General features: G+C 41.2%; 1 protein-coding gene across 3 annotated transcripts; it reads right to left on the reverse strand.

The window, feature by feature from the left end:
• Positions 1–1,393: 1,393 nt before the first annotated feature.
• Positions 1,394–17,202, reverse strand: LOC131939646 (trichohyalin-like). Of its 3 annotated transcripts, none has more exons than XM_059298087.1 (8): positions 17,083–17,202; positions 14,725–14,807; positions 13,155–13,252; positions 10,313–10,408; positions 9,026–9,118; positions 4,209–8,337; positions 3,080–3,232; positions 1,394–2,367 (listed from the first exon to the last, which is right to left on the reverse strand). In XM_059298087.1, exons 2-7 carry the CDS (start codon positions 14,786–14,788, stop codon positions 3,087–3,089), a joined length of 4,626 nt encoding a protein of 1,541 aa, XP_059154070.1. In that variant the 5' UTR covers positions 14,789–14,807; positions 17,083–17,202; the 3' UTR covers positions 1,394–2,367; positions 3,080–3,086. The 3 variants fall into 3 exon arrangements, with proteins under 3 accessions (XP_059154070.1, XP_059154069.1, XP_059154071.1); XM_059298086.1 differs by lacking the exon at positions 17,083–17,202 and adding an exon at positions 16,793–17,069; XM_059298088.1 differs by lacking the exons at positions 10,313–10,408; positions 13,155–13,252; positions 14,725–14,807; positions 17,083–17,202 and adding an exon at positions 9,478–9,489.
• Positions 17,203–19,558: the final 2,356 nt, after the last annotated feature.

Genomic DNA, 19,558 nt, shown 5'->3' on the forward strand with positions numbered 1-19,558 from the left:
ATGTATTAAGAAGTTATTTAATTTAGTCCCTTTACTTATGACTAATGACACAAGAAAAGTGTGAGCTAGGCATTACACAAATGTCTTATCATCATTCACGTTATCGTACATGTCGTTGTTGATGAAGTTACAACACAAAACTACCGAGACCTAACTACCCTTTACCTGTAATCACAAATAAATTTGATTTAGTTAAACAAGATAAATTATAACATTACGTCCAAGCCAAAGTTTATCCTGCGAACACAGGGTACAAGAATCCAACGAAATAGTTCTCTACATATCAAGGACCACGATGCCAAGTAGTTCTGTACAAGAATTCAACGAAATAGTTCTCTACTTGGCAAGTACCACGATGCTATTGCTAAGTTGTTTTGTACAAGAATTCAACGAAATAGTTCTCTACATATCAATGACCACGATGCCAAATAGTGCTGCCACTTCTTTCTAATCTCTGCGTTGATCGGACTCGTCAATACGGAGGAGATCGATATAGCAATAATCAGAGCTGAATAGGTGGGATGAAAAAATCGAAACAGTTATTGGATTTGTTTTACTAAGAGCAGAATAGAACGGCATGTTTTTGGGAAGTTTTAGTTTTTCCCCAAAGGTCAAAGGTTTTTTTGTACTTTTCTTTTTCAGATTCCTACTTATTGGTTAATATTTAATAATATATTCATTAAAGTTGGTCTTCATTTTCTTTACTAATTAACTGGTGTGTGGGAAAATTGAATTTTAATTGAAAATGTAAAAAAAAAAAAAAAAAAAAAAAAACAAGGGAGGGAATCACGCAGATGATTTGTAATCAGAGTGCCGCGCCCTGACACCTTTGAACAAGTGACGTGGATTAGTCACGTTCAGCCATTGTGTGAGCATAGTACAAAACTGGACAAGGGAGTTAAATCGATGTTCTTAATCAATACGGAGTTCAAACACCTCAACACAGTTTTAAACGTCTGAAATAATTTGCTGAAAAGGTAGTATTCATCAGATATTGTTATGATTATGGAAACAGTTTTTTAAACAAGCATGATGGTATATTAAGTAGAAGAATTTCACAGATACATTTAACATATTCATATGCAGGCAAGTCTTAACATGGTTTTTTCAACAAGTGTTTCGTCGATTTAACAGGTACTAGCACTAATTCCAGACATAAACATATCTAAACCATCACAACGCACACTAACACATTTAAACAAACATAAACATATCTAAACCATCACAACACACACTAACACATTTTAAATCATATCGACAAACAAAAACACATTTTAAAATATTTCAACAAACACGAACATATCTAAACCACAACAACACAAAATAAGACTCGATCCAAAAAAAAACAACGTACGCTTACATTTGGTAAAGAAAAACGCCGTAAGTCAGTCACTCTATGTAAACGTATATCTTTATTTATAAACAGAACAAGCAATCTACGTTTAGAAGACAATTTCAAATAACGCCCTATAAATGAATCATATACAAATTATTGACAAAGCCATCTAGACACATGTAACACATTGAAATATAAAAGACAACATTGTTAGGTCTTTTTCGTTGCGAACACAAGTCTGATAGTAACTTCTCTCGTTTAAGTAATTTGTCCAACTTTTATTTATCGTATAACATACACCCTAAGAGGCTTGTCATTATATGTCCATTCGTATGCATTGTTCTTTAGGTAATGTCTATCAAACATGATTATATAATTATATATTTATCAAATTTTAAACAAAAAACAGTCAAAAAATAGTGTATAAAGCATGTTGAAATGGTAAATGTAAAAAGATAAATGAGAATCCAAAGATTTAAGTGTAAAGTCCGCATTTCTTAACACGTATGCGTAAAGTCAACATATGTGTACATACGTGCAGTCATACGTGTGTATGTCAGGTCACATAGCGTCATGTAGTATCTTTCCGTCAGTTGTTGTTAAATTAAATTTCCGTACACAATTTCCGTACATAATTTCCGTTAGTAAACCATCGCAAGTACTTGTCAAACCAATTATTTATTTTATTGAAACGTCACGGTTGTTAATTAGTTTCTTCGGTATTTAGAGAAACCATTTCACCACATTATCAATTTCCTACAACGTTTGTCCGTATTGTTCAAACTGGTAGATTAAACGCCAAGACCACTAGCAAATGTGTTTGAACTATCAAACACATGTGGTTGGGAATAAAAAAAAACACAAGGAAATATTTATAAAGAAATATGTCAAACGTTTTGTTATTTTGTTGGAAAATATAGTTAAAATTCGAGCCTGTCGCGCTGTTTACTCATCAGATTTCATAACATCAGGAGGGGATCGTTTGGTGTCACATACAGCTGGTTTGTTATGGGTTGTTGCTGCTGTCTTTTCTAAAAAAAATATAAAATCGGGCGCTGTTTTACAGCTTATTCATACTATTAGCTAACTCAATAAACTGCTAAATTGTAATCGAATATTTTACTTCGTGTTCTTTGTCTAAAAACGTACCAATAACCCACCCCAACCTGTCTACAAATCCTACCAATACCCACCCTACACAAGTATACAAATCTCAACAACAACCCACCACACAACAAATCCCACCAATACCCCCCCCCCCCCCACCAAAACAACAAAGCCCTCAAACAACCCACACCGACTACAAAAAATTCCTCCAATAACTCACCCCAACATCAACAAATCCAACCAACAACCCACCCCCACAACAACAAATCCCACCAATAACTCACCCCTTCAACAACAGAACCCACCAACCACCCACCGACACAACCACAAATCCCACCAACAACCCACCCCCACAACAACACATCCCACCAACACCCCACCCCAACAACCACAAATCCCAACAACAACTCACCCCAACAACCACAAATCCCACCAACAACCCACCCCCACAACAACACATCCCACCAACAACCCACCCCAACAACCACAAATCCCAGCAACAACCCAGCCCCACAACAACAAATCCCACCAAAAACTCACCCCCACAACTACACATCCCACCAACAACCCAGCCCCACAACAACAAATCCCACCAACAACTCACCCCCACAACTACACATCCCACCAACAACTCACCCCACAACTACAACGCCCAATCCTCCTCATGCCACTCCATCATCACGTTCTTGAACTTGTCATCATCAGCCCTCGGATCACACACGCAGTAAATCTCGTGCTCATAGAACACCTGGCAGTTGAAATTCTCGTGGTCCCAGTAGGTCGGTGTTTCTGCTCAATCAGAAAGTTAAATAAAATGTTTACATGGATCAATTTAGTAATAATAACAATTGCATATTCTATTGTGATCGGAAACAAAGCTTCCCTGAAAATTTCAGCGCGCTAGCTAACTGGGAAGTGCCCGAAATTTCGATCGCAAGATTTGATTGGAAAGACGCGAAAGCAAGTTAAAGAAAACGTGGTAAAATACAAAGAATAAAAACAGCTAGTGTAGACCTTCTCACAGATTGAACTACAAAAGAGGTTTGGGCCTAAGGTCTTCGTCGGAAGGGTGAATCAATTACAGTAAGAGGAAACTAAAAACCATTGGACAAGGCAAGAGTGTGAAGTACACATTGTCTAAAAGCCACATTATTCAAATATTAGAGATACCTGAACAACAAGGGGTTTGGGATGGAGTGCGTGGGGTTTGGTTTGGTTCATATGAAAGATGTAAACTAATGTAATTAAGGTTTGATAACAAGACCACGAGATAGTTCATGGCCCTAGTTGTCTGAGCTGTATTCGTTTACACTATCTTTATAAATCTTGAAAGCCACAAAAATAGACAAAGGTAAAGATTATGGAAAATCAAACAAAAGAACACAACGAAGAATTACAAAGAAAAAAAAAACAGACAAAAAACAAAGAAGAGACAAATAACAAAGAACAGAACAAAAAACAAAGAGCAGACCAAGAACAAAAACAAACAACAAAAACAAACAACAAAAAAAAGGTAAAGGGAAAAAAAAAACAGACAAAGAACAAAAAAGAGAAAAAGATCAGCAAAGAACACAAAAAAAGGAAAGAAAACAAAAAAGACTAAAAACAAACAACGTAAAAAAAAAGAGAGGAAGAAGAACAAAAATCAGCAAAAGAACAAAGAAAAAAAAAACAAGGAACAAATCACAAATAACAGAGAAAGAACGGTATGAAGAACGAACAAGAGGTAAAAAACGAAGAGTAGCCAAAAAAAAAAAAAACGCACCTAAAACTTTAAAGAGCACCGGCTGATGGGACCGAATCTCTCCCAGAATAGGATGTCTGCAGACCAGCACGCGCGGCTTGTCCAGGTACCACTCACACGTTATCGGTGTTATCGCTTTCGACATCCTCTTCTTCCTCAGCTTCTTGGCGTCCACGTACTTGGACACATCATCCTCCGACTTGTAGCGCGCACCGCCGTCGAAGTAGTTGAACCTCTTCGACTCAAAGTAAAAATCGTCTTCCTCCGGGATACTCCCGCGTCGTGTGTCGTCAATATCGTCGTCATCCTTCCTCAGCGCGGAGTCCCTTGGTTTCAAATCTTCCTCCGATTCCTCTTCCTCCAATCGTCGCTTCTCCTCCTTTTTCCTTTTCTCAACCGGCATTTCCCGGTCCTCGTCTGCTGGCTCGTCTGAGTAATCGTCGCGTTTTTTCTTCGTTTTCCTCTCCGTTTCCTCTTTTGTCTTGGACACGGACATTTTCGCCTTGCGCGATTCGCGGCGATCTTTCGCGTCAAAGACGCCCTGTTCCGAAGCTTCGGCGTCATCGAATTCTTTGACATCCGACTCCGTCTCCTCCAGCGGGATGTCTTCATCCAACGCTTTCGACAGTTTACTCTTCGGCTGTTTCTTTTTGAATTCCGGCATCTGATCCAAATCTTCACCTTCCGATTCCCGTGTTTCGGCAGCATATTCATCCGCGTCCCGCTTCTGTTTTTTTAATTTGGAATCTTCTTCCACGATGTCATCTTCTGATATGGACTTCGTCGATCGACGCCGAGTGACGGTTTCTCCATCTTCTGTCTTGGTTTTCTTACGTTTTTTCTTTTCCTTAACACCATCGTCTATCGGTTCCTGTTCCGTTTTCGTTTCCGATATGTCTTCTTGAAGTCGACTTTCATCATCGAGGAGCCGTTTTTTGACTGAGTCGTCCAGATCGGACACCTTGCTCTTACGTCTGCCTCTTTTCTTTTTGCCTTCTTCATTGTCGTCGGATGAGTCTGATGCCGGTCTTTTCTTCTTGACGCGCCCTTCTTTTTCCGGCACTTTCTCTGTCTCATCTGCAGGTTCGGTGAATTCTTCGTCGATCTCTTCATCAAGTCTTGTTTTTTTCTTTTTCGTCGTCTCGTCTTCATCTATATCTTCCTCGAAGGCTATTCGCGCTTCTTTCTTTCTAGTAGGTTCTTCCTCACCCGGTTCTTCGTCCGGTCTCGTTTTTACCTTTTTCTTTTTGACAGGCGCATCTTCATCCGGCTCCTCACCCGGTCTAGTTTTTCCTTTCTTTTTCTTGACCGGGGCCTCTTCTTCGAGGTCTTCATCTGGTCTCGTTTTTACTTTCTTTTTCTTGACCGGTTCATCATCTTCATCCGGCTCCTCATCCGGTCTCGTTTTTACTTTCTTTTTCTTGACCGGTTCATCATCTTCATCCGGCTCCTCATCCGGTCTCGTTTTTACTTTCTTTTTCTTGACCGGTTCATCATCTTCATCCGGCTCCTCATCCGGTCTCGTTTTTACTTTCTTTTTCTTGACCGGTTCATCATCTTCATCCGGCTCCTCATCCGGTCTCGTTTTTACTTTCTTTTTCTTGACCGGTTCATCTTCATCCGGCTCCTCACCCGGTCTAGTTTTACCTTTCTTTTTCCTGACCGGTTCATCTTCATCCGGCTCCTCATCCGGTCTGGTTTTCCCTTTCTTTTTCCTGACCGGTTCATCTTCATCCGGCTCCTCATCCGGTCTGGTTTTCCCTTTCTTTTTCTTGACCGGTTCATCTTCATCCGGCTCCTCATCCGGTCTGGTTTTCCCTTTCTTTTTCTTGACCGGTTCATCTTCTTCATCCGGTTCCTCTTCCGGTCTGGTTTTCCCTTTCTTTTTCCTGACCGGCTCCTCGTCATCCGGCTCTTCTTCCGGTTTCGCCTTTCCTTTTTTCTTTTTTGGCCGCTCCTCTTCGTCCATTTCCTCATCGGGTTTAGTTTTCGCTTTTTTCTTTCTGGCCGGCTCGTCTTCATCCGAATCTTCATCCACGACCGGTTTTCCTTTTTTCTTTCCTTTCTTTTTACCCACAGGTTCTTCCTCCTCATCAGAACCTTCCTCCCCTCGTGTTTTCGCTTTCTTTTTTTTCCCCCGGTCCTCCTCAGCGTCGTCATCCGATTTCTTTTTACCTTTCTTCGTCTTGACTTTTTCCTCAATTTCTTCCTCCAACGAACTTTTTTCATCGTAATCCTCCTCATCATATTTAGAGGAGGCTTTCTTCTTTTTTCTTTCCTCTCCGTCGTCCTTCTTTGATTTTCCTTTCCTCTTCGGCGATGTTTCCTCGCCTTCCAGAGATTCCATCGAATCCCGTTTCTTCGTCTTGCGTTTTTGCTCTCCCTCTACAGAACCCTGATCGTCTTCTTCGTCGTCATCGACCTCACGTTTTTTACCCTTCTTCTTTTTCTTCTTCGCAACACTCTCATCCACATCTTCATCGTCTTCGTCACCTTGTAAGGTGGAACCATCTGGGCTCGAAGTTTCGAGCCCGCGTTTTTTCTTGTCTTTTGATTTTTTCTTCTTACTTTTCGTCTCCTCGACTTCTTCATCAAATGATTCCTTCTTATCGTCATCTTCATCGTCGTCCTCATCGTATTTTCCTTTCTTGGCTTTTTTCTTTTTGGCTTTCTTCCCTTCCTCAGGAGACATCAAGTCACGCGAGTCGGGCTTCTCAAGGTCGCGTTTCTTTTTCTTTTTCTTGCCGGCGTCGTCCGAGTCTATTCCTTTCTTCTTCTTCTGCGACTGCTTTGACGAGTCATCGGAGTCCTCGCCAGCCTCCTCGCCCATGTCAAGGTCGAAGTCATCCGATAACAAGCTGGGGCTTCGGGGTTTTTCTACCTCGGTTTTTTTCCCTTTTCGTTTCTTTTCTTTTTCGGTGTCGTCCTTTCCCGCGGGGGAAACCTTGCCGACGGATTCCTTTCCCTCGATCTTTATCTTACTGCTGGATGATTTTTTCAACTTTGCTGCTTTCGTTTTAGACGGAACTGATTCTTTCCTCTCGGCGATGATCATCGATGACAGGCGTGGTTCATCAAAACTTTCCTCATCGTCTTCCTTTTCATCGCCGCTTATGCGCCCCGAGGTTTTTTTCGTCGGTTTTTTCTTTGCCTGTGCTTTCTTTGCTTTAGCGTCCTCTTCCGATGGGGTCTCATCGACTTTACCTTTCTTTCCCTTTTTTGGTTTCTCTTTTTTTTTCATCGCACTCTCATCCGTTAGCGATGTTTTGCTTTTTCTAGGCTCGTCAAGGAGAGTAAGGCTGGACTTTTTCTTTTTTGCTTTTTTTCCTTTTTTATCATCGTCGTCTGCCTTTTTTCCTTTGAAAGGAAACTTGGAACTGGTTTCTTTCCCGACTTGCTGCTTGACCAATTCCTCATCCTCTTCCTCGAGAGCTTCCTCTTCGGTGATCTCTTCATCCAATCCTTCGTCTTCAACCTCAACATCTTGCTCTTTACGCCGCTTGGGTTTCTTCTTCAATTTTGGGCTGCTTTTCTCGCGTTTCGGAGACTTGCTCCGATCTATTCGCGGCTTCGAGTCTTTCTTTTTTGCTGGTTTTATTTTGAACAGTTTTTCAAAACTGGGCGATAACTCATCTATTTCCTCTTCCTCTTCTACCACCTCCTCTTCCTCTTCTTCAACTCTAGGGCTTGCTTCCTCCTCTGAATGCTCTTCTTCTACAACGCTTGCTGAGTCTCTAAAAATAGAATCGTCAAACAAATCCGAACTAGATCCCGTCGATACCTTATCGTCTTCGTCTAACTCCGTCGTAGCCTCACTAATTATCATCGACTGCTTGCTTGACTCAATGGGCGTTCGCTTGCGGGGGACCTTCTGAAATTTTGGTGGCGTTTTTTTCGGTTTGGGTTTTGGCGGCGGCGGGGCTTTTATAAACTTCGTAACCTTACTGACGTGCCTATCGTCTTTGTGTCCACTGTCCTGAGCTTTCCTGTCAGCGGTTTCTGAATGGACGATCTCCTTCTTCACTTCTTCTTCCTCGATTTCACTTTCTTTCTGCGATTCTTCTTCTTCTTCTTCGGCAGCCAGCAGAGTTTTTCTTCTCGCTTCCTCCCACAGAAGCAACTCAATTCTTTTCTCGCCTCTTAGAATAAGCTGAAAGATAAACGCAGGAAAGTTTCAGGACAAGGAACAAAAAAGTAAAGAGCTAAAAAAATTATTACTTTAAGATACCTGATTGTTTTAACATAGTTGTGTACTTATGTTAGCGAGCTTTAAATATTTTATCTGCCCTAACATCTTGAAGCTGTTTTCAACAGTTGTAACAGGGATCAAAACTTGTGGTCGCTCTTACATATTTTAATCATATCACCACCCCCCCCCTTCCTATTCAAGGTTTATGGAGCAGATATAGTAGAGCTCATTTTTTTTTCAACGACCACGGCATACAGAGGGATAATGCGAATAACATTATACTCAGGGAAAAAACCTCGGGTTTAAGCCGGGGTCCTGACTCAAAGCTTACGGGTGTAAGCTCTACCTTCTGAACCATACCGTACCCACCTTGCAGCTCCCCTCAACTCATGCAGGTGTCCTTAAGTTTTGTAGTTGCCTTCAGATTTTGTAGAAATACAAAAACAATTTATAGCTGCACCCGCCCAAATCTTGTATGAGCCCATACATCTTCTAGCCACCAACGCTGGTAGAAAACTTCTACTAAATGATCATATTGATGTTAGGACGGAGAGGGTTTAGACTCTTGCACTATTAAATTTTCCCCTGTGGATCAAGATATAGAAACACTAGAGTAATATACTTTTATTGTCTAAGAGATCTAACTCACTTTCAGCTCGTGAATTTTTTTCTTGATTTTCTCAATGTTTGATTGTCGAACGGCATTCTCTTTTTGAAGTTCCAGAGCCATCAGCTGCAGCTCCTAAATAATAAAAACAGAGCCATCAGTTGCAGCTCCTAAATAATAAAAACAGAGCCATCAGTTGCAGCTCCTAAATAATAAAAACAGAGCCATCAGTTGCAGCTCCTAAATAATAAAAACAGAGCCATCAGTTGCAGCTCCTAAATAATAAAAACAGAGCCATCAGTTGCAGCTCCTAAATAATAAAAACAGAGCCATCAGTTGCAGCTCCTAAATAATAAAAACAGAGCCATAGTCTACAGCTTCTAAATGCTAAAAACAGAGCCATCAGCTGCAGCTCCTAAATAATAAAAACAGAGCCATCAGCTAGAGCTCCTTAGACAAGGTTGCTAATTATCTTAGAAATGATTGCCCGTTACCTTAGAAAAGATTGCCTTAGCAAAGATTGCCCGTTACCTTAGAAAAGATTGCCCATTACCTTAGCAAAGATTGCCCGTTACCTTAGAAAAGATTACAGTTACCTTAGCAAATTGCCCGTTATCTTAGAAAAGATTGCCTTAGCAAAGATTGCCAGTTACCTTAGAAAAGATTGCCTGTTACCTTAGAAAAGATTGCCAGTTACCTTAGAACAGATTGCCAGTTACCTTAGAAAAGATTGCCCGTTACCTTAGAAAAAATTGCCCGTTGCCTTAGAAAATATTACCTGTTACCTTAGCAAAGATTGCCCGATACCTTAGAAAAGATTACCTTAGCTAAGATTGCCCGTTACCTAAGAAAAGATTGCCCGTTACCTTAGAAAAGATTACCTTAGCAAAGATTGCCCGTTACCTTAGCAAAGATTTCCTGTTACCTTAGAAAAGATTACCTTAGCTAAGATTGCCCGTTACCTAAGAAAAGATTGCCCGTTACCTTACAAAAGATTGCCCGCTACCTTAGAAAAGATTGCCAGTTACCTTAGAAAAGATTGCCAGTTACCTTAGAAAAGATTACCCGTTACCTTAGAAAAGATTGCCTTAGCAAAGATTGCCCGTTACCTTAGAAAAGATTGCCAGTTACCTTAGAAAAGATAGCCTGTTACCTTAGCAAAGATTGCCTGTTACCTAAGAAAAGATTGCCTGTTACCTCAGAAAAGATTGCCTGTTACCTTAGAAAAGATTGCCCGTTACCTCAGAAAAGATTGCCCGTTACCTTAGAAAAGATTGCCCGTTACCTCAGAAAAGATTGCCCGTTACCTTAGAAAAGTTTGCCAGTTACCTTAGAAAAGATTGCCTTCTCGTAGAAATACAGCTCACAGTCGACAGACTTGTACAAGCTCAAAGCGATGAATTCTATGGGATCTGTGGGCCGTTTCTGGAGAAAGACGACGTCACATCACGTGATGTTAAAGTTGTTGGCAGACTGACTAAACTTCCTATGCCACCCCCAACCCACCCCGAATATGCGTTATTTGTGAAACATTTCTTGATTATCTTTTTTCATCAATTTCGATCAGCCGATTTTTCCCTCATTATGTTTTAGCACAGGATGTTTTATTTTACATTGCTATGTTCATCAACATCATCTTTTTTCCGAGCAGGATGGACTCAGGGATGTTCTACTAACTTGAACCCGGATTCGAACTCGAGAATTTCGGGTTAGCAGTCTAGCTCTCTACTGCTAGGCTACGTCATCCCATACACTGCTATGTTATTGACGAATAAATATATTAGCTTAATTATATGTAAATATATACTTTGAGGTTGTGATAATTTCAATGATTTACTTAATACTTAGTCTGAAAAATAGCATTGATAAATGTTTCAAAGTTATTTTTTCCGGGACCGTTTTGAAATATCATGATATTGATGGCTTGATTAAAATGCTCACATATAATATCTTCTCGCAGATTTAGCATGGAGTAATTACATTTGAAAAAGATGAACTCAACTTCACTTGTTCCATGGACACCGCGCCAAGTTTAAAAAAAGGGTACTTTACAAAGAAATTTGAAAACTTACCTTTAATAAAACTACCGTTAATAATTGTATCACCAACATAAAATAGACACTTTAAATTTAACTTAAATGTTATTCTTTGTTTAAAAAATCTAACCCCTCCTTCCCCCACCCTGATCATCAAACTGACCCAGGGTGGGCCACAAGCAGGGAAACACTACGTAGATAATTGCATCATCATCTTGTCCCTTACATGAATAGAGCTCATTTGCTTCCATGAGCTCCGCATATAAAGAGACAATGTGGTCAGCAATATGCCCAGCCACCCAAACGTGAGTTAGGTACCCATCAGAGCTGGGCGGACTCACGAATGTTCTACTAACTTGAACCCGGCTTCGAACTCGAAACTATCAGATTACCAGTCCAGCTCTCTATTTCTAGGCCACACCGTCCCGCATATAACATACATTTTTACCCTCACCCCCAGTGTTTTACGTCCTCCCTATCAGATCAATTGCCCCGCTATATTTGAAAGTGGATGGGCACACCCTCCGTCCACGGGCCTAAAGTTGGATGGGGCACACCCTCCGTCCACGGGCCTAAAGTTGGATGGGGCACACCCTCCGTCCACGGGCCTAAAGTTGGATGGGGCACACCCTCCGTCCACGGGCCTAAAGTTGGATGGGGCACACCCTCCGTCCACGGGCCTAATCTTGGATGGGGCACACCCTCCGTCCACGGGCCTAAAGTTGGATGGGGCATACCCTCCGTCAACGGGCCTAAAGTTGGATGGGGCACGCCCTCCGTCCACGGGCCTAAAGTTGGATGGGGCACGCCCTCCGTCCTAAAGTTGGATGGGGCACACCCTCCTTCCTAAAGTTGGATGGGGCACACCCTCCGTCCACGGGCCTAAAGTTGGATGGGGCACGCCCTCCGTCCTAAAGTTGGATGGGGCACACCCTCCTTCCTAAAGTTGGATGGGGCACACCCTCCGTCCACGGGCCTAAAGTTGGATGGGGCACGCCCTCCTTCCTAAAGTTGGATGGGGCACACCCTCCGTCCACGGGCCTAAAGTTGGATGGGGCACGCCCTCCTTCCTAAAGTTGGATGGGGCACACCCTCCGTCCACGGGCCTAAAGTTGGATGGGGCACGCCCTCCGTCCACGGGCCTAAAGTTGGATGGGGCACGCCCTCCGTCCTAAAGTTGGATGGGGCACGCCCTCCTTCCTAAAGTTGGATGGGGCACGCCCTCCTTCATAAAGTTGGATGGGGCACACCCTCCGTCCACGGGCCTAAAGTTGGATGGGCACACCCTCCGTCCACGGGCCTAAAGTTGGATGGGGCACGCCCTCCTTCCTAAAGTTGGATGGGGCACACTCTCCGTCCACGGGCCTAAAGTTGGATGGGGCACGCCCTCCGTCCACGGGCCTAAAGTTGGATGGGGCACGCCCTCCGTCCTAAAGTTGGATGGGGCACGCCCTCCGTCCTAAAGTTGGATGGGGCACGCCCTCCTTCCTAAAGTTGGATGGGGCACACCCTCCGTCCACGGGCCTAAAGTTGGATGGGGCACACCCTCCGTCCACGGGCCTAAAGTTGGATGGGGCACACCCTCCGTCCACGGGCCTAAAGTTGGATGGGGCACACCCTCCGTCCACGGGCCTAAAGTTGGATGGGCACACCCTCCGTCCACGGGCCTAAAGTTGGATGGGGCACGATCTCCGTCCACGGGCCTAAAGTTGGATGGGGCACGCCCTCCGTCCACGGGCCTAAAGTTGGATGGGGCACGCCCTCCTTCCTAAAGTTGGATGGGGCACGCCCTCCTTCCTAAAGTTGGATGGGGCACACCCTCCGTCCACGGGCCTAAAGTTGGATGGGCACACCCTCCATCCACGGGCCTAAAGTTGGATGGGGCACACCCTCCGTCCACGGGCCTAAAGTTGGATGGGGCACACCCTCCGTCCACGGGCCTAAAGTTGGATGGGGCACACCCTCCGTCCACGGGCCTAAAGTTGGATGGGCACACCCTCCGTCCACGGGCCTAAAGTTGGATGGGGCACACCCTCCGTCCTAAAGTTGGATGGGGCACGCCCTCCGTCCACGGGCCCAGGTACCGAACTCGTACTACCCGGGGTCTAGAGCTTGACCCACAGGCACTGACTCACCTGACAAACTTCATGCAGGCACTGAGGCAGGATAGCGCCCAGAGTGTTCTTCAGGTAGACCACACTCTCCTTACTCTCCACTTCTACCTCAACATCACCTGAAAGGGTTAGATGTCATGTCAATACATCAGTAATAATTGAAGTGGTATTAGATGTCATGTGTCATTTAGTGGTACTATTGCTGCGATAATAGCACTGACATTAAGAGATGTCATTAGTCAGTAATAATTGAAGTTGTATTAGATGTCATATTACTATTGCTGCGATAATGGTACTGAAATAAAGAGATGTCATATGTCATTAGATCAGTAATAATTGAAGTTGTGTTAGATGTCATATGACATTTAGTGCTACTATTGATGCGATAATAGTACTGAAATTAAGAGATGTCATATGTCATTAGCTCAGTAATAATTGAACTGTTATTAGATGTCATATGTCATTTTATAACACTAATCATGAAATAAAAAAAAATATTCTACTTGCTTTAAGGAATGTCGAATTTCTAGTCATTGTTCTGACAATAAGAGATGTCAGATGTCATTAATTCACTAATAATTGAATGATATTACACAATATATGACATTTCATGTTGCTGCTTTTGAAATAATCGTTGTGGCGTTAAGAACTGTCATATTTCATGTCATTTACTGGCCTTAATGAATGTAAATTGTCATATCATTTCATCAGTATTAATTGAACTGATATTCACTGCAGTCATACATCACATCATCTTAATTATCCTTGAAATAAATGTACATAGGTTAAATGATGTCATATTTTTTAATGTCATAACATGTAATTATTAAACTGGGATTAAGTGACGTCATGTCATGTCACTACTCCTGTCATGTCAGCTCGCCACATATGAAATAAATGTACATTGTCGTACTTGAAGGGAGACGAGAACTTTTTTTTTCTAATATCACACACGTTTGAATGCTAGCCTGTTTGGTTCTTCTTTGGGATCATCCATAAATGACGTCACACTCGTAGGGGGAGGGGGGGTCCGTAATTTTGTGACGATGTGTGATGAGGGGGAGGGGGGGGGGGGGGTTCAGATGTTTCGACGTCACATTTTTGCATTGAAAAAAAAGAAATCTTAGAAATCGAATTTTAGACGTTATTTCGCGTTTTAGATAACCGTTTTAATAAATTGTAATAGTTTAGACAAGATTTTGGAAAAATATCGATGTTTAAAAAAAATTTAACTTCAATTTTTGAGGGGGGGGTTGTAGGTTGAGGTGTGACGTCATTTTAGGGGGGGGGGTCTGGCTTTTTGTGACGACGTGTGACGGAGGGGAGGGGGGGAGGTAAAAATCGCTTAAAAAAGCGTGACGTCATTTATGGATGACCCCTTTGGCTGCAAGCATCACGTTTAAATGATGATGAGAGAGGTGCGATGGTGGCGTGGAGGGACACAAATCCATACAAGCAGACGTGTGAAATAATCCAACCCCCCCCCCATTTATTTTTTTTACTGACAGCGATTCGTGTCTGTTAATTTAATAACGACAGATAACTCTAGCGTGACTGTAGCAAGGGATATAACTCTAAACTTTTTACTCACCCTTTGCCATCTGAGCTTTACTTTTATCTTTCTTCGTCTTTTTCTTGGAGTCGGCGCTCGCCATCTTTAATCAGGTTCGGTACCTGGCGATTACATTTTTTTTAAAAAGATTTTAATTTGAACTATAGACCAACAGCTGGACCTCTATAATAGGGCTGGTAAGTAGGTCACAAACTACGGCTCAATAAAACCTGCGTAAGCCCTAGAACTGGTTGATGACCTACTTACCAGCCCTATTCTTTATTGGCGTCGCCCATCAAGTTAAGCTATTACAGGAAAGTAATGAATAACAATCCTCATACCGGACCGGTCTATATAGTGTCCAGATTTTCTTCCAGCTCCGCCCCCCCCCCCCCCCCGAAGAAAGTCTACCGCCCCCCGAACGAAATGAACTTTATATAGAAAATATATACTTTTAACAGTGTCCGCCCCCTCCCCCCATAAAAAAATTTCAAGTGCCCCCGCCCGGAGAAAAAAGTCTGGAAGAAACACTTATAGTGTCTAGTCTATGCTGACGATGCAGCTAATGGAAAAGTATAACCCTAACATTAACGATACGAGATATTCAGAATATTTTACATCAATTTTGCTATTAAATTGATCAAGTACATATTTGCTAATCTTGCATTCTAATATTATTGCATTAAAGTAGTTGGGACAAAATCGAAACTTTTTGTTTTTTGATTATTTAAAAGTATTTTTGACAAAATTATATTATTAGTTTGAGTATACAATTTCAAGAAGCCTGAATTTTAAAAATATAAACCTCCTATAGAGTTTAATCAATTTTATATAATTAATAGTAAAGTAATAACGTAAATAAAAACAAACAAGTAATCTACGGGAATTACCGACTGATTATATGTTTACGCAGTGGCGTAGAGAGGTCGGGTGTCACCCGGTGCGGCACTTAATGGTGTCACCCCCACCCCCCAAGAGGCGTAGCTGCCCTTCCCCGGGACAAACTTTCAAATTTTCGATTGCACCCCCCTCAAACTTTCGATTTACACCCCCCATCCCTTCAAACTTTCGATTTGCACCCCCCCTCTCAAGTTTTTCTCTATATATTTTGCTATTTTTTGCCTTGGTGTCACCCCCCCCCCCCCCCCCTAAATGGTGTCACCCGATGCGGTCCGCACCCCCCCCAGCCCCCCCCCTCGCTACGCCTCTGTGTTTACGTGTATTTGCTATGAGCAGGGTTCCCCTGTACAGCATCGAATTGCTCAATGCGTTGAGATCATTCCTTGAAATGTTACAAATATTAAACACAAAAATCTTTTCCCTCTGATTCCACCGCATGGGCTTATCAAGGTTTAAATTGAATAAATACTGATCACTAAGACGGTATACCCACCATTACTGTAAACCCACTTTGACTATACACCCATTATAACTTACTATGACTATGTACTAATTACAACTATATACCCACAGTAACTACATACAGACTTTTAGTATACATCCACTATAACTGTACATCCACTATGACTATACATCCACTATGTCTATATATCCACTATGACTATACATCCACTGTGACTATACATCCACTATGACTATACATCCACTATGACTATATATCCACTATGACTATACATCCACTGTGAATATACATCCACTATGACTATATATCCACTATGACTATACATCCACTATGACTATACATCCACTGTGACTGTATATCCACTATGACTATATATCCACTAAGACTATACATCCACTATGACTATACATCCACTATGACTGTATATCCACTATGACTATACATCCACTGTGACTGTACATCCACTATGACTGTATATCCACTATGATTATACATCCACTATGACTATATATCCACTATAACTATATATCTACAATGACTGTATATTCACATAACTAAACATCCACTAAGACTATACATCCACTACGACAATACATCCACTACGACAATACATCCACTATTATTAGATCTAGAAGTATATACCCACTATGATTGTACTGCTAGATCTAGATGTATATACCAACTACGATTGTACTGCTAGATCTACCAATGTTCATCTTACACAATGAGTACATTGTTACTTACTTCCTTTCGTTAACGTGCACTTAATAAAGAGTTCTGTATATTTGCATTGCTCACAAAGTTTTAATGTTGTCAACACACGATCAAATACTGAACTTTTGTATACATTAACGTTATTTTATGTAGAATCTATGTAATGATGAATGCAACAACTACAGCTTACAATACACACTGATTCAACATGGGAGTCAATGTGAATGGTGCGCAACTTTACGTTTCTCGCTGGTTTCAAATTGAAAACGATGCGCGTGAATAGAAAAAAAAAACGATCAACTAGAGCCTACAACGCTTACAGTCGGCTCTCCGTCCCTGCTGTTTGTTTCGTTTTCCCCCTTTCTTTTAGAGTTTTCACATTCTGCTAATCAAGGACAACTGACAAATAGATCTACAGGCGCCATGTTTGTTGTGACGAAAACGTCAAGGAAACAAAATGGTGCGGGGAACCATTTGGAATTGATCGGGAATTCCCACTAAAAATAGCAAATTTAAGCTTTGTCTTTTGATTACTGTAGCATGTTGTGTTGCAAAATACATAGAAGAGACAAAAAGTGTATATATATATATATATATATATATATATATATATATATATATATATATATATATATATATATATATATATATATATATATATATATAGGTTTTTTAATATTTGTTTTATTTTATACTTTCAAGTTTTTAAAATATTGTATAGATATTAATGAAGTGTGAAGTTTCATTTTTCGAACCTGACGGTATATGGGGCAAGAAGAGTTTACCTGTTTCTGTGACCTCGGCATGTGAAGGGATAGTGTGGTCAACTCTATGCTCAGTAGCCTTTGCTTTCCCTAACGTGAGAGCTACGGACGTTATACTGACTAGCAGAGTTTCTTCCAGGCATCTGTGCCCCCCCCCCCCCTCCCGAAGAAAGTCTACCACCCCCCCCCCCCCCCCGAACGACATGGAATTTATATAGAAAACATATACTTTTACCAGTGTCCGCTCCCCCCCCCCTCGGAAAATGTTGACCGCTCTCCACCTCCGCCCCCCCCCCCCGAAAATATCAAGTGCCATTTCCCCTCCCCCCTGAGAAAACAAGTTAATAAAAAGTCTAGTGTCAATTTAAGCGCAATTTCCTTATGTTATCCATTACAATTTTAAATCGAGATAAATCATAGCTCCTCCTCCTTCGCCTGCGTCTGGCGCAGTTCGCTGCTAAGCCAGCCAGGTCATATGATTTACCCTCCTTTCCTTCGCCTTCCACTGCATTCTTTGCTATATAGTACTGTAATGTATTATGTATAATGTAATTTTAAATAAAGCGGACGTGTAGTGGGTGTTTAGTTGTCGCGCTTTTAAAATTATTTTTGTGACCAAACGAAAGGATATTTTTGAAAACTTTCTTCGGCAATATTGTTCTAAATCAGTGGTTCCCAACCTTTTTCGAGTGGCGACCCCCTTTTATAAAAATTAAGTGACCCGCGACCCCCATAGAATTAAAAAGCCGAAATGAGTATGGAAATTAATAAGCACTAAAATAACATTTTCTAGTAGACTTTCAATATGAACTACTCTTGTTAACTGTTTTAATACCATGGGTAAAATTGCATACTATTCACTGAAAATTCGCGGTTAATTTTTTTTAAAGTATTTTTTTTTTATTAACGCCAACCTATGTCATTATCATTATCTTAATTTTGTTTTAATCGAAAAATAGTGTTGAAAATCTATGCTCGAAAAGTCAAATAATTTTACGTTTGGGTATGAATGGTGAATACTACACCAAAATTGAGTGTGCAGTTTTTTATCTTACGCGGAATCATTCTACAAATCAAAGAATTCATCTTGTAATTCATTGTGAATGCTGGCAACATCGAGGGAAGAAGAGAATGGATAATACGTCAATGCAGATACTTTTTTTTTCAGCTCAGAGAAATAGCGCTGTAGTTTGTTTTCACTTGATTCAAGATGCCCAGAAATTTCTTCTTTCAAAATTTTAATTATCTCACAATTAGATTCATCTACCACACTGCAGAGTTTCTCAAATTTACAATATATCCAAGATTTATTTTCTTCGCCAATTTTGCAGCTTTGATAAAAATGCCCCGAGATTATCATGGAAAGTGATAATATTCGTTCATTTTCCCTGAAGCTTCAGGTTATGCTTATGTTGATGTTCGAACACATCTGCTAGGTATGATACTCTCTCCAACCACTCTATGTCGTTTTAAGTATACTAAAAGGTCTTGTTTCCTTTGCATTTCCAAGAACAATTTGATTTCAGATTTCAATTCAAAAACACGATTCACAACAATTCGTTTGACAGCCAGCGCACTGTAGTGTAGAAGAGAAGAACCTCGTGATCTGTATTCATGTCTTTGCTCAGTTCTTTGAAGGCTCCAGATTTTATATTATTTACCACTTATACCAGCAATGGAGTCTTGATGGCGATTGGTGAGGGGAGTGGTTAGGGAGCTAAATCTTTTCTGCTTTCTGAAAGCCCGATTTTGACCTAAACGTAGATGGTGCACCACCCGTACAAACCCTCACAGCCGTTTTAACCCATTTTAATCATCCAATTAAAAAAAAAACTATTTATTTTCTCCATGCTATCTTCACAAAAGAGCAACTCTTCTTTGCTATCATCTGAATGAATAAAGACAAAGACCAGCAACTGCGAACACGAACTCTAGTCTGTTGATTTATCAACTTGAAAAGCAAACAATGTTGAAAGCTTAATTTCAATAAAAATGTGTTATTTAACATCTACGGCATGTAAGAATTAACTTC

This window comes from Physella acuta, unplaced genomic scaffold, assembly GCF_028476545.2.
Source record: "Physella acuta isolate Inbredline_101_S28 unplaced genomic scaffold, ASM2847654v3 ptg000286l, whole genome shotgun sequence".
In the NCBI taxonomy this organism is placed as follows: domain Eukaryota; kingdom Metazoa; phylum Mollusca; class Gastropoda; family Physidae; genus Physella; species Physella acuta.